Here is a 14,898-nt window from a genome sequence, read left to right as displayed (position 1 = left end):
CACCATCGACCCTGAGCTCGGCCTTGGTAGATGCGATGCCGCTGCCGTTCTCAGCCATGCAGCGGTACACGCCCATGTCGGAGGGCAGCACGGATGTGATGATGAGCTGGTGGCAGCCCTCTTGGTCCTCGTTGATCATGTAGTGGTCGTTCTCCTCCAGCAGCTTGCCGTCTTTGAACCAGCGCACGGTGGGCGGTGGCTTGCCGATGACGACGCAGTCAAAGCTAACCGGGTAGCCGTCGGGCACATCCTGGCTGTGCAGCTCGGTCAGGAAGACCGGGGCCGCTGAGGCAGAGGTTAAAGGGAGGTGAAACAACTGCATAGCACTGTAACAACAGGCAAATGGTGGAGATACACTGCACCGCACCCACTATCCGTACATGCATTGCAGGGGCGGCCCACCGCCTCCCATTGAAAATGAATGAAGGCAGTGCCACCAGGCCCACAAACAGTGTGTCTTCAGTGTAATGCTATAATGATCTACGTCATTCGTGGGGCTCTTTTTTCAGCCTTTTCTTATGGTCAGTCAAAGTCTATGGTCTGGATTTGGAAACACTAGCTATGTTTACATGCATATTAGTCTGCTTCCGGGGCGCTGCACTGCGGCGACCTGCGGTGTTTTTCATGTTGGCGTGTTGTCATCTTTTGTCGTCCTTCGTGTATTCTATGCACTTTTACTGCAGTTTTTACGACTCGACCTGTTGTGTATTACCATGGCTTTGCCTGCATGGATTATCGGACTTGCCCTGCTGATTTTAAGCGCCTATTTTATTCAAGGACTCAATCACGGTAACGCTGCGGGCAGCGCTGCAATTCAATACACTAGAGACTTCCTACTACAGTGTAAATCTAAAGCTCCGGTCAACCTAAAAGTTGACTCAATACCGAGCTTTTTGCGGACTCACTTTCACACACAATCCAAACGAAAACGGAGGAAGAAAGGCGGAATCAGACAGAGACTGAAAAGAATGAAGAACAAACTTCCCCTGCCCACCTGCTTGCTGATCAACGCCCGGTCCCTGAGGGGGAAAACAGATGAATTGACAGCAAATCTCCGCCACCTCCACGAGTACCGGACTGCCTGTGTGATGGCGATCACGGAGACGTGGTTGGATAGTCAAGCCCCGTCCAGTCAGGCGGAGCCGGCCGGTTTTACCGCATACAGAATGGACCGGGACTCCAGCGTCACAGGAAAGTCACGCGGCGGTGGTGTGTGTCTCCTCATTCGGGACGAATGGTGTGGATCAGTAGTGGTAAGGGAACGTCTTTGTACTCCTAACATCGAACTGCTCTGTGTGTCACTCCGACCATTCTATCTCCCTCGGGAGTTTCCACAACTGTTCTTCACCGTAGTGTACATCCATCCCCAAGCAAACACTGCCAAAGCATCGGAGGCGATCTATAATCTCTCTCAGAAACTTGAAACCATGTCTCCAGATGCTCCAAAATTTATTTTAGGTGACTTTAATAACTGCTCCTTGCGAAATAGTCTACGCACTTATTATTAATATGTGAAGTGCCACACGAGAAAAAACAAGATCCTGGACATGTGTTATGGCACTGTAAAGGGTGCCTACTCTGCCTCCTCCCTGCCTCCACTGGGGGCATCAGATCACAATGTGGTGTACCTCCGACCAGCATATCAGAGGCTCCTGAAGAGGGAGAAACCCCAGGTCAAGACTGTAAAGATCTGGAATGAGGACAGCATCTCTTGTCTGCAAGGCTGTTTTGACTGCACCTCATGGGAGGTTTTTAACTGTCCAGACTTGAACGAACAGACCGACGTGATTTCAGACTATATACAGTTTTGTGTAGATTCAGTGATACCCACTAATACATTTAAGACGTTTTCTAATAATAAGCCCTGGGTATCGAAAAAACTGAAGCACCTTTTAAATAAAAAGAAGCTGGCCCACACTCAAAAAGATGCGACAGCCATGAGAGACATACAAAGGGAAATTAAGAGACAAATTAAGATGGACAAGAACATTTACAAGCAAAAAGTGGAGGACAATATGGCCCTGAGCAACCCCAGACATGCATGGCAGGGCATCAAAGCCATGACTAGCGCTCCCCATAAGGGCAGAGGAAAGCTCCACACTGGACTGGAGGGTGTAGAGGGGCAGGACATGGCTAATCAGCTTAATGCATTTTTCTCTAGATTTGAATGTGATAGCACTGCTGAGAATGAACAGGTTAAGTCTTCCTTAATGACAGCTCATAATATCGCCATCAACCAGTCAGAGGTTTTCAAACTGTTCAGAAGCTGTAATACACATAAAAGCCCAGGCCCAGACAATATCTGTGGTAACGTGTTGAAATATTGTGCAGAACAACTGTCTCCCATTTTCAGTTCTATTTTTCAGTCTTCTCTGGATCAGCATACTGTACCACTTTTATGGAAAACGTCCATCATTGTTCCCATTCCCAAGGTTCCTAAACCCTCTGAGCCCAACGACTACCGCCCCATAGCACTAACTTCATTAGTGAAATTTTTTGAAAGAATAATTAAAAGGCATATAGTATCACATACCCAACATTTACTGGACGCCTTACAATTTGCCTATCAGCCTAGTAGGGGGGTAGATGATGCCATTTTAACCCTGTTGCATCTTGTCCACTCACATCTTGAGGCTCCAAAGACGCACGTAAAAATTTTATTCGTAGATTTTTCTTCCGCCTTCAACACGATTCAGCCTCATGTCCTGGCCCAGAGACTAGCGGATGAGTTTTCCCTGGATGGTGGTCTGATTCTCTGGCTGCTGGACTTTCTAAGTCAGCGAGTACAGCAGGTGAAAGTGGGCCTTGCACTGTCCAATAAAATATCTACTTTTATAGGCTCTCCTCAAGGCTGCGTTTTATCTGCCTTGTTGTTTATTTTATACACAAATAGCTGTACCAGCTCCTTCCCTGGAAGATTTTTAGTTAAGTTTGCCGACAATACGGCACTGGTTAGCCTTCTTCAGGGTGATGAGGAGGAGCATGGCCCTGTTTTAGAGGCATTTATCAAATGGTGTGAGGACTCACATCTCCTCCTGAACACTTCTAAGACAAAAGAGATGTCTATTGATTTTAGGAAAGAGCCCACATCCGGTCTGACTAGTATTAGAGGACAGCCTATACAGTCAGTCACGGAATATAAATACCTCGGGGTTGTCTTAGATAATAAGCTGAAGTGGGACAAATATACTGAATCCATTAACAAAAAGAGCCAGCAAAGGCTTTACTTTCTTAAAAAGTTAGCCTTATTTGATGTCAATCTCACCATGCTTAAGATGTTTTACAGTGCCTTTGTTGAGAGTGTTTTAACTTTTGGCCTTATTTGCTGGTTTGGTAATGCAACAGAAGCACAGAAAAAAACCCTGAGGAAAACTGTAACCAGTGCCGGCAAATTGCTGGGCTTTAAACTGACCAGCTTAGAAGAGAGTTACAGAACCAGGTCTCTCAAGAAAAAAAATCATCTCTGACCCCAAGCACTCTCTGTGTACAGCCTTCGACCGGTTACCTTCTGGGCGTAGGTTCCGGCAGCCAGCCTTTTCAAAAAACAGGTCCAAACATTCATTCATACCACAGGTGATTAAATCCCTGAATGGTAAGGTCTAACCCACATATTTTATACATATTTTATATATTTTTTTATATTTATATTTTATTCACTTAGTTTAACTCTGTCTAGCGGGTCCAGCCAGAGCACTACTTTTATTTTGTTATATATGTCGTAACTACCAGCAGTTGCTATAGTGCACCGTGTTTTTTTTTTTCCTTTTATTAATTTTGGACTTCAGATCTGATCTGTTGATGTTATATGTCTGTCTCTATGTGCTGTGCCTGTTTTTATGTAACACCACCAACAATGTTTTTCTACCGAAAACTAATTTCCCCACGGGGACAATAAAGTACCTACTACTACTACTATGTAGAATATTTTTTAATTCAGAATAATTCATGTTGAGTATTAGGTACAATAATTTCAACTAAACGAGACAAGGGCTTTTAGCCCTTGAGCAGTGCTTATATTTTTCTAGAATTTTTTTATTTGGTTGATATTTCTGTTCATTCCACCTTTGTTAATTTTTTCAAACACCTGTTGAGATAACATATTCTTTCGAGCCTTTCGATCTTTTGATCAAAGTGGCTCAGTCGAAACTTCGAATTTCGGAATAGAATCATTTGTTCCTATTGAGTGGTTATATGAGGCATTTTTATTCCGATCGGCCTGATAATCCGACATGAAAGAAACAGGGGCTACTGATTGGGCATGTAAAGAATGCGGTCAATGTCCTCTGCACTGTGAAGGGATGGAAATCTTATCCCTAATTTCTACTTCTGCTAATGCTGTCCATGTAACATTTCAGTTACAAGGTCCACAATATAATCAGTTCAGTTCAGGAGAGTTTTTTCAATTGATGAATAGGTACACATGAAAATGTATTGGTTTCATTGTTCCAGGACTGATTATCAAAGACTGAATGGACATTGACGAAGCTTTGCGAAGGCTCACCGATCATTAAGGCGGACTGCTGTTTCTCCTGTGTGGGCGTCTCAGCTCCATCCTGAGAGTAGGCCATCTTCATGATGCGCAGCTCCAACTTGCGTGGCCCCCCCTCCAGGATGGTGGTCTCAATGGGGACCCCCTGCGCGGTGAACATCTCCTGGAAGCGTTGAGAAGCTGTCTGGGCCTCTGACAGGGCCTCAAAGCGAATGTAGATGTAGTTGTCGTCCTCGCGGTACGAATGTGGGTCCGGGGGCGCCAGCTCGCCCTCGTCGGCGCTCACAAAAGGCTCCTCCTCCACGTCCGGCGGCAGGCGGTTGCGCAGCAGCCGTCGCAGACGCTTGCTGGCCTGCCGCAGGGAGTCATCCATCTCGCTGCCCGACGAGCTCTCCGGCTCGCTGTCGGCGCTGTAGCCGTAGGGCAGCTGCAGCGGGCGCCGCCCAGACGACTCCCTCAGGCTACCCACTGTCACCTTTCCGCTGTGTGTGACCACTCCAAACTTGTTGGTCACCTCGCAGGTGTAGGCACCCGTGTCCTTAGTGGTGATGCCGGTGATGACCAGGGAGCAGGTACCATCATTGTAGATGTCTATGTGGTGGTGCTTGCCGTCCGCCAGAGCCACGCCGTCCTTCAGCCAGCGGACTTTGTCTGGCTTTCCCACTGCCACACACTCAAGGTGGATGGTGCCACCGGGCTCCGCGGTCTGGTCCTTGAAGACGTCCTTGAAGGTGGGGCGCATGTCCTTACGGGCTTTGTACCCCTTGAAGGCCGCCTGGATCTTGACAGCTGCATCCAGCATCTCTGTGTCTTCATCCTTAGCTGGGGGCTCGACTGGGGGCTCAGCCACGGGTTTAACTGGGGGCACAGCCACGGGTTTAACTGGGGGCTCAGCCACGGGTTTAACTGGGAGCTCAGCCGGGGGTTTAACTGGGGGCTCAGCCAGGGGTTTGGTTGGGGGTTTGACTGGGGCCTCGGCTGGGGGCTTAGCTGGGGCCTCAGCTGGGGGTTTGGCTGGGGTCTGCTGCACTTCCTCCGTCATCTGGAAGAGCTGGTAAAGCTTTTTCTCGGCGGAGGTAGTCTGGACTTGAACACTAGTGACGCTGATGGAGGACTTGCTGCTCTTCTTGAGGTAAGACACCAAGGAGGGGGCCTCATCATCTGAGCTGGTGTACAAGTTAGGCTCCACCTCTTTCTTTGGTAGAGGCTCAGCGGGCTTCGCTTTCTCCTTCACCTCCACCTTCTGCACTTCCTTATCCACTTTCTCACTCTCCTTTGACTCCTTTCCGTCCTCCTCTGGCAGCTCAGAGATGGAGTCCAGTGTGGGCTCACGGCTCATGCGGCGTTTCGTAGCCAGCGCCTCCCACAGCAGGTGCAAATCTCCCTCTTTGGCAGCTTCTGGGGGCAGGCTGGGCTGGCCACCCTCCTCCTCCACTATCTGAGATACATCTGCTCCTGCATGGAAAAGCTGGTTTCACTCTAAACATAAAGCAAACAGCTACCGGCAGAACTCATAATCACATTGACTAGCCAATCTAATCAAAGCTTTAGAGGATGATTGTGGAAGTTACTCAAATGTGACTTTTGCCATGGTTCTTCTGAGCAGTACAGAAGAACTACACAAATTTCTATTGTACTGACTGTGCTAGATGACAGATGCAAAATAATGGCAAAGAATTGAAATGGAAAATTCAGTAACTGAGAACTCACAGGCCTGTTTTCATGGTGGGATATATTCATTGTACCTTTGATTAACTTATACACTATACTTCAGCTGAACTACTTCAGTACAAATATACTTTTCTAAAACAGAAGCAAGTAACAGCAATCATATCTGCTTCCTCAGCCTGAAGGATTATGAAGAGAAGTGTGGACACAGACACTGGTAAGGCGAGGCAGTTAGTACCTTCCAGGTAGTAGTTGACCGAGGTCTCTGCCTCATCAGAGGCCACGCACGTGTAAACGCCCTGGTCGCTGGGCTGGAACTCTGAGATCAGCAGCACCTGTTTCATCCCCTCTGTGAGAGCCTGGTACTTCGTCCCCAAATCGAGCTCGTGGCTGTCCTTAAGCCAGGTGACCAAACTGTCCTCCCTGGAGAGCTGGCACTCCATGCGGGCCGGCTTGCCCACCTCTGGTGGTGGGCTGGACAGCTGTTCAGTTACCGTCACTGGGACTTCTGAAGAGCAATCAAGGTTTCAAGGGAGGCAACTAGACTGGGAGAGAGCTATTGTAATACATTATTTAAACAATGAAGGATGTCAAACAATCTGATGTTAGTCTTTATTGTTGAGATACCTGAAGAATAAATATGAGTTATTTTAAGTGTTATTTTAAAAATGCTGACAGGCACAGTGAAATAATGTTTCAGGCAAGCATGCAAGGAACAGATAATGAAGACAATTCACAATGAAGCATGGACACAATGTAGTGATGCTGTGAATTTCAGATTGGGAGGGTAATAGAAGGTTGGACATGTTCTACAATACATAGTGACACACAGTATTTATCAGGTGAGATTAATATGAAGCTTCCCCATATTGTACAAACAGAACATAAATATATGTCTGAATAAACTGAAATTCAACTGCACAGTTTCTAAACCTTAAGTCCAAATAAGCTGAAGGGGGACCAGAACCATCCCGCTCAGTCTATGCAAAGAATTTTTCTCCAGGTTCTTAATGAAAGTATCACCGTTCACCTTTTTGGCACTTTCAAGGGTAAGTTTAAATGTCCAAAGATTATATTTTCAAACAAATGATGAAACAGTTTCAACACCTATTAAAATAAATGTAGTTCCCAGATTTGAGCTGAGCATGTCCAATTGCCACCTTAATGTGAAATGCAACAACAATGTTCACAAACGATCCCCACTGAGGATTTGAGCGTAGACAACCTTGGGTCCCCTCTGAATCATGATGCTGCCAGCTGCGTCTCTTCACTCCTCAGACTACAGTTCAGCTTGCATAGAGCAGAGCTGGAGGAAGACATTTTATATGTGGCTTTACCGTGCAGTCTACGAGCACTCAATCAAGCATTACTGTTGATGAAATGTGGACTCATAGCCAACTGAACCCTCTTGTATCCTGGGTGATGCAACCAACAATTGCATGTAGTCCTATGGAGCATTGGCAGGGTCCGGTTTCAATCCACATCTGGCACATCCCTGTACCACACCACAGTGCTTTAACTGCCTGAGCCACCCAGTAACACAGTTCAAAACTGTAACTTGTTGATCAAGGATATCATATGCAGTTGATATCAGTTTGGGTTTTCGTTGTACAGTATGCATGTAGCATGTAGTTTTGTAAAATGCATAAACCAACAAGCCCCTTCAAACACTGTGCAAAATCCAAGCACTTTCACAATCGTGAATCTTCCACATTCAAAACCAGGCACTTTTTCCATCTTTTTTCAAGGACCCACAGGAGCCCTGTCTCACCTAGCTGCACAGTATCAGGCAGTTGCACAGGCTCCCCTATACCGGCCAGGTTCTGGGCCGCCACCCGAAACCTGTACCCCGTGCCAGGGATGAGGTTGTCCACCACAAACTCGGTGCTGCAGACAGGCTCTGTGTGACACGGCAGCCAGAGGGCGCTGTCGGCCAGCCGCATCTCCACCTTGTACCCCAGGATGGGGCTGCCCCCATCGCTCAGGGGCGTGTACCAGGACAGCGTCACAGATTGCTCGCTCCTACTCACCACCTCCGGGTCTTCAGGGGGGTCAGGGAGAGCTATGTGGAAGGGGTGGGGGGTGTTGGGATGGCGAACGGTGCGGAGGAAGGGTGAGGTCAGCATGAATAATGAAGTGGTGCTAACATAGAAGGCAAAGGGAAAACCAGTGCTTTTTTCTGAACAGATTTTTTACTTGCGGAGTACTGAAAAATATGCACTTCTTAAGATCATCCTGAATGAGTAAGAGAAACCATCCTATGTATTACTAATACAAAACAGAAATCAGACAGAGTTACAGTACTCAAATCTCAGGTGGTTTTAGAATTCATAATCACTGGCTTTACCTTTACTTTCAGCCATGACATATGCCATTCCAATTTTGCAATGAAACCCTTTCAAACAATCTTTTGCTGAAATTAAAGATGAGATGATCCCTTGAAAGAAACAGCAAGAATTAATTGGGCCAAGTTGTTTCTCCTTACTGGCAAAACAGTTGTAATATAAACCCTGTAATCCTGTAATGAGATTTTATCAGAATATGTAGTTTATCTGTGATATCTGTTTTTAATCAGAATATGTAGAAATAATTACATTTTCCTGTATAAGACACTGTACAGTCTTTTAGTTTGTTGTGTTATGTATTAACTTCTAATTCAGGTTCCAGATTCTCTGAGTGACATGATGCGCATTATAAACATAAATAAGTGGAAATTGTTACTTTCATTTAGATTTTCAAGAATTCCTTGGACACTAATCTTCCTAATGCTAATTACATAACAGCCCTAGTAACTACCATAGACATAGGGCATATGGACTTATGTGGACAGGTTTTGGGGACGGGCTGCTCACCAATGACTGTGAGCTTGGCTATGGAGATGGCGTCACGCGCGGCAAAAGTGATCTCCAGAGGGGGCTGGGCTCTGGCCTCCTTCAGGATGAGGCGGTAAATGCGTTTGTCTGCCTGCATGTCCCAGATGTCATCTGGGCGGAGCTCTGTGCCATTGGCGTACCAGGCAACCTCGTTGATTGGCACCGCCTCGCTTAGGGCACAGCTGAACTCCACCTGCTCTCCCACAGCTGCCTGCTTATCCTCAAGGTGCTTCACGACATTGAGCTGCCAGCCTGCAAATGCGTAGTGAATGCTAAATGCTTGATTCTAGATTCTAAGAGCATTTTCCCTGTTTCTGTTTTTCATTGATTATTTAGAGCCTGATAACAATATCTACAGCCAGAATGATCCAACAGTCGAATACCTCCAACACATGGCTAATTGCGTTCACTAAGCTTAATAACTAATCCAATTATGCAGCAGTGGAGGCTGGTGACTTCCAGAATTGAGGCCATTTTTTTCCGCTTGCTCACTTCACTCGCGATGGAATGTTCCCTGTTCTCTTATCTGTCTTTGTGCTGGCCAAAGGCATACTATTTGGAGTGTAAGCTACAGTCAGAAAGTTCTGGCTGATGAAATTCATTGTGCAGAGCTTAGCCTTGTGCCTTCCTGAAGAAATGACATTGCTGTAAGTCTATGAGCCTGCCTGATAATTAAGCTGAGAAATGACATTTGGATGTAATATAAATGCCAAGTGAACATGTGTAAAAGGCAGGAATTTTAATTATGTAGTTAACAATTTTGTTTAGCTTACATTTTTCATTCTTCTACAGCTTCAACATGTAATCACCAATTTAATCAAGTTTAGCATATAAAAAAGATAAGATAACACTTTCTTTATCATATGTAGTTTTATTCAATATATTTAATATAAAATATGTAAAAATATGGTTCCAGTTGGCTTTATCTAACGTTAACGTTATCCACTAGAGGGCAGCACTCTATTCGTATTTAGAGTGAATTTCCTCACAGAGCAACAATTCGGTAATTTGATATGGAAGATTATTAAATTGACTTGTAATAAAACGAAATGGACTACATTAAAAATAAAACTGTTCAATAAATCCCAAATGGTGTCTAACATGACCTATTGAATGTCATTCTCACTCCCTAGTATCTGGAATCTGCATATCTCCAGCCCAAGATCTCAAATTGCGCTAGAATCTCGCCGACTTCCGAGGTAGTTTTAAGCAAAAGTGTTTGGCCAAATGAGCTATAAACCCCAGGGATGATAGCCAGGGGTGTTCTCTAAATTTCCTGAAAAGCACAAGTTGATAGGACACTCGTAGCCACTATGGCGAGTGTTTGTTTGACTGAAGTGACTAGCGAATTCTCAAAATGGCTTCTGTGTTGAATAGAAAGGAAAGGATAGTTGATTCCAAATGAACCAGTAGCATGTGATTGGACGAACAAAATGTCAATCTTTGCCCTGGACACAATGCATGGTGAGGCCAGGCCTCCGTTGCCCACCCATTTTCAGTGATCTGGCCAATCACATATTGGCATGAAAAAAAATGCATTACATTGACTTCTATGAGAATCTCATTTCCTAGGGGAGGCCTGGCCTGGCCTGGCCTGGCCTCCCTTAATACAAACTGATAGGGAAATCTGGCCTGTTGCTTTACAATTGCAATATTGAGTTTTAGCCATGGGAAAATTTAGATTTATGAACAAAACTAAAATAATATGAATATAAAAAATAAAAAATATGTTTTTTGTTAAAATAAATAAATAAAATAAATATATTTATTGTTTTTTTTAAATCTCTCTCTTCTCTCAAATTATTGGGGAGGCCAGGCCTCCTCCACCTCTATGGAGGAGCCTCCACTGTTATGCAGATATAGGTTTGGTGGAGCAAAAAACAGGTCTGGCACTTCAGGGCCAGGGTTGCATACTGCTGTCTTGTGTTGTTAAAATACACTTGCTAGAGTGTGTTCCACTGCTTATCAAACTGTTAAAATAATTACTCGAATCAAAAAACAATACACACCTTTGACTGTCAGGAAGGCGGAGGATACGGCGTCGCCGGCCATGAAGGTGACCCTGCAGTTGTCTCCAGCGTGCAGATCCTTGAGCAGCAGGAGGTGTCGCCGGCCACTCTCAAAGGAGACGATCTCCCTGCTTGGTGATTCCTTCACTGGCTTGTCATCGACAAGCCAGCGGAAGTTCTGGTTCTCAGGCCGGGACAGTGAGCACTCGAACAGAGCTTCCCCACCATCGAAGGTTTCCATGTTCTCCAGACCCTGGACAATGTCGATGGGCTTGGCTGTGGAAGAGTAACAGCTCTCAAGGGTATGTTATATCAGTTCATTTACTCAGAAGTGCAGGATTCCATCTTTAAATAAAGGGATAGTCTGTTGCTTATGCACCCTTTCCAAAAGCCCAAAATAAAGAGCGTAGAGGTGCGAAATAAAAGCTAGCACATCCAATTAACGCACAAATACGCAAATGAGCAAACACGCGAAAGCATACACGCACTCAATCTGAGATGATACAACTACCAAATTATTCCGACACAAGTATCTGCAAAGAGCCCATCTGCAATTGTGTCAACTTCATGCCCTCCCTCTCACCCTGCTTAAAAAAGTGAACGAGGAACAAAGTCATAGAGTATTCATCTTGTCATGGCGAAGTGATGGGGCTCGAGCTGGCCACACAAAAGGGCAGGAAAGGTTGGGATCCAAAGAGGGGGGGGCGCATGTGGGCGCTCACCTTGCACCTCCAAGAGGGCCACCACACAGGTCCCCTCTGCCTCGCAGGAGTACTGTCCACTGTCCTGCGCGGACACGCGGCTGATGTGCAGCCGGGCCACGTTCCAGTCCTGCTCCACCAGCACCCGCTGGCCATCAGGCTGCAGCGGGAGCCCGTCCCTCTTCCACACTGCCTTGACCGGCCGCGAGTACTGGCAGATGAACTCAGCCGGCTGGTCCTCCACCACTCTCAGGTCCTCCATGGCGCTGACCACTTCTACTGTGGGATCTGAGGGGTTTTTTCGGAGGTCAGGGCAGGGTGGGGTTGTGCACATGGCAGGGGTCAGGACATGCACCCCCTGATAGGGTGACGACAAAAAAAAACCTGGGACACTTTGGGGTGGTTTTTTCTCTCGAAACAGGAAGGAGGAAACTCCTCAAGAAGTCATTTGCAGACAGATGATAGTCAGGCAATAAACGTGACACAGCATACTGTCTTCACAAATATGAGTGAATTATCCCAAGTAGAATTAGAAAAAAACACTGCAATGTGTCCCTAGTGATACCTGGACACAGCAGCACCCACACACCACAAGTGCCATAAGCAAAATGGGGAGAGGTCAGGGCAGGTTGGGGGGGGGGGGGGGGGGGGGGGGGCGTACACAAGGGGCAGATTCGAGGGGTGGGTGTTTCAGCCAGTTTTTAGTGCTTACAGGACAGACCAAAAGATGAGGGTGAGCAATGGAGGCAGATCTGGCCAGTGCGAGTGGAGCGAGAGCAACATGTCATGGGTTCTCCTTCTTTCAGCCGCAGTATATTTCAGTTTTCCTAATTCCCACAAGGTTTTTTTTTTACCATTATTATCAGACTGCTATACATGAAAGTGTATATATGATGATTAAAAGAAACACTTAATCATAGTGATCATTACCTTGGCATAACATAGCTTAATGGCAAACTGAAATTCTGAATAGTACCACTATACTACCACACTGCTACTACCATGGGGAAACAAATATTTTCATGCCAACTGAAGCGTCATTGCCAATGCATTGTGGTCAATATCCACTTTTTTTTTTCATTTAATTTCAAAATTCATTTCCTTTATTGAGGTAGTTCCCAAGAAATCAAACAAAGAAATGAAAGCAATACCAATATAGAGTGAGCCATGTAATACATATGCATATATGATTTGGCTCTGTACTCCACAATTTTGCATTTGAAATTAAGGCACCATAATGTTTGGGACATATTCAAGTTATATCAATGATGACAAGTAAACATGACAAGTAGTAATGTTTAGTACAGCTCTTTGTTGTATATCCTTTGCATGCAATGACAGCTTGAAGTCTACAGTATGTCCTTTCTCTGCTGATGTTCTGCCAGGCCTGTACTACAGCCATCTTCAGCTCTTGCATGTTCTGGGGCCAGTTCCCTTACATTGTATCATAAGAACATGAAATGCAAGTTCAGAATGGAAGAATGAGTTAGTCAATTACTTCTTCTTTGTTGCTTTAGACGTATGTTTGGGATCTTTGTACTTCCATTTGTGAAGTCCCCTATGGACAGTAGTGACTGACCCGACCAAGTTCTTTAAAGTTCAAGGTTTGGCCTATGTCATTGACTGTTTTTCATTATTTCTCAGACTCATAATGGCTTCCTTGACTGCCATTGGCACAACTTTGGTTTTCATGTTGACAAATGCCAATAAAAGACTATTAAAGCCAATCAAAACCCTAGAATCAAGGCTAAATACTGAAAAGCTCTTTCATACCTGCACCAAGGAAGCACTTGAACACCCCTGACTAATCAGAAATACCTGAAAAGCCATCAGTCCCAAATATTATGGTTTCCAGAAATGAAAAAAATTGCTGTAATTTCTACATGATTAAAGCAAAATATATAAATGTTTACAGGATACAGTGGCAAATCAGTTGCAGGGAGTCACGTGTGCTTGTATATTGGAAATTGGACAGTGCTGATTGAAACCCTGCTTTAATCACTCGGGAAATGTCAAAAGTCGCAGAATAGACTAATTGCATCCTGCTCTACCTTTTCATATACAGGGGAATTCACTGTATTTCCTCCATTTTGCTCAGACTGTGAATACATTCACATGTGTGCAAAGTTTTATGTTGCCCCATTACACATCTACTACTATCATCTGTCCTTCCCGATTAAGCATTTTATGAAGATAAAACAAATAATGTGTTTTAAAAAAATGTTTTAAAAAATTCTACCCATCTAACATCTATACCGATGTCAATATTCCCATCATGGAAGCCTTGCAAAAGAATAATAATGTGAATGATGCGATTTTGAATTATATACTCATACTTGCCAAAACGGATAAATGGACGAAGCAGCCTATGTTATGTCACTACATTTATGTTACAAAATCAGGCTTACATTAGTATCGTTAATTTTTGATGGGTAGGCACCACCCAATTGTGTTGCTCGCACTTGTCTGTTTGAATCCAAAGGGGATGGAAGCATACAGCATGAGACACTTTTTTGGGGGTCTTTGGTTAAAATGGAGCAACCAAGAGAGCTGTTCATGCAGCAACAGTGGCACAGAACATCACTGCCTGTCCAATTCTTTACACAGACAGCTATTAACCCTTTTCAGAGTGGACACCTGCAGTTCTCATTCACCTCCTTTTGGGCATGGATACTCAAATCTGGCCCTCAAATCCAAATCCAATCCTGGTTTTCTATTCCCCAGGTAATTAGCTAATGAATTAGTGCTACTGATCGGCCAAACTGTCTTCACACTTGAATCCCAAGTAAAAGAAGGGTGGAAAACCAGCGGTTTGAAGCCCTCATGGACAGTGTCTTGAGTAAAATGGCTTTAGGGCCAAGAAACAAAGATACTCAGGGTAAATGTAATGCTCCTGATGTTAACTAATTAACTCAGTGAACTGCCCAATGATACTCTAAGCTTACTATACCAATCAGTAAATATTTCTACAATGTGGATAAAAACAGGTGAATATGATGAATAAATCCTGCATTTTTACTGGGCACAGTTAAGCACCCAGGTCATCCACGCAAATCATCCATGTATAATTAATATCAATGAATGAAATGTTTATTAAACCTGATTTACGTATGGCATTTGAATGCAGGGCCCATGGGAAAGGGTTAACCTGAGCTGTC

The 14,898-nt window shown here is 44.8% G+C and overlaps 1 protein-coding gene across 46 annotated transcripts in view; it reads right to left on the bottom strand.

The window, feature by feature from the left end:
- obscnb (obscurin, cytoskeletal calmodulin and titin-interacting RhoGEF b) overlaps window positions 1–14,898 on the bottom strand; it is a 124,300-nt gene that overhangs the window by 21,255 nt on the left and 88,147 nt on the right. For 42 of the 46 annotated variants that reach the window (XM_061253694.1, XM_061253720.1, XM_061253727.1 and 39 more), the window contains 7 exons: window positions 11,762–12,028; window positions 11,040–11,315; window positions 9,010–9,282; window positions 7,929–8,219; window positions 6,396–6,665; window positions 4,502–5,944; window positions 4–285 (listed from right to left, as the gene is read on the bottom strand). In XM_061253694.1, the coding sequence (XP_061109678.1) occupies window positions 4–285; window positions 4,502–5,944; window positions 6,396–6,665; window positions 7,929–8,219; window positions 9,010–9,282; window positions 11,040–11,315; window positions 11,762–12,028 (3,102 nt within the window). The remainder of the gene's footprint in view (window positions 1–3; window positions 286–4,501; window positions 5,945–6,395; window positions 6,666–7,928; window positions 8,220–9,009; window positions 9,283–11,039; window positions 11,316–11,761; window positions 12,029–14,898) is intronic. The other 4 variants (XM_061253717.1, XM_061253726.1, XM_061253729.1 and 1 more) reach the window with 1 other exon arrangement.

Source organism: Conger conger, chromosome 9, assembly GCF_963514075.1.
Source record: "Conger conger chromosome 9, fConCon1.1, whole genome shotgun sequence".
In the NCBI taxonomy this organism is placed as follows: Eukaryota; Metazoa; Chordata; class Actinopteri; order Anguilliformes; family Congridae; genus Conger; species Conger conger.
The sequence above is the reverse complement of the archived record's forward strand: the minus strand, read 5'-3'. Positions and strand labels throughout refer to the sequence as shown.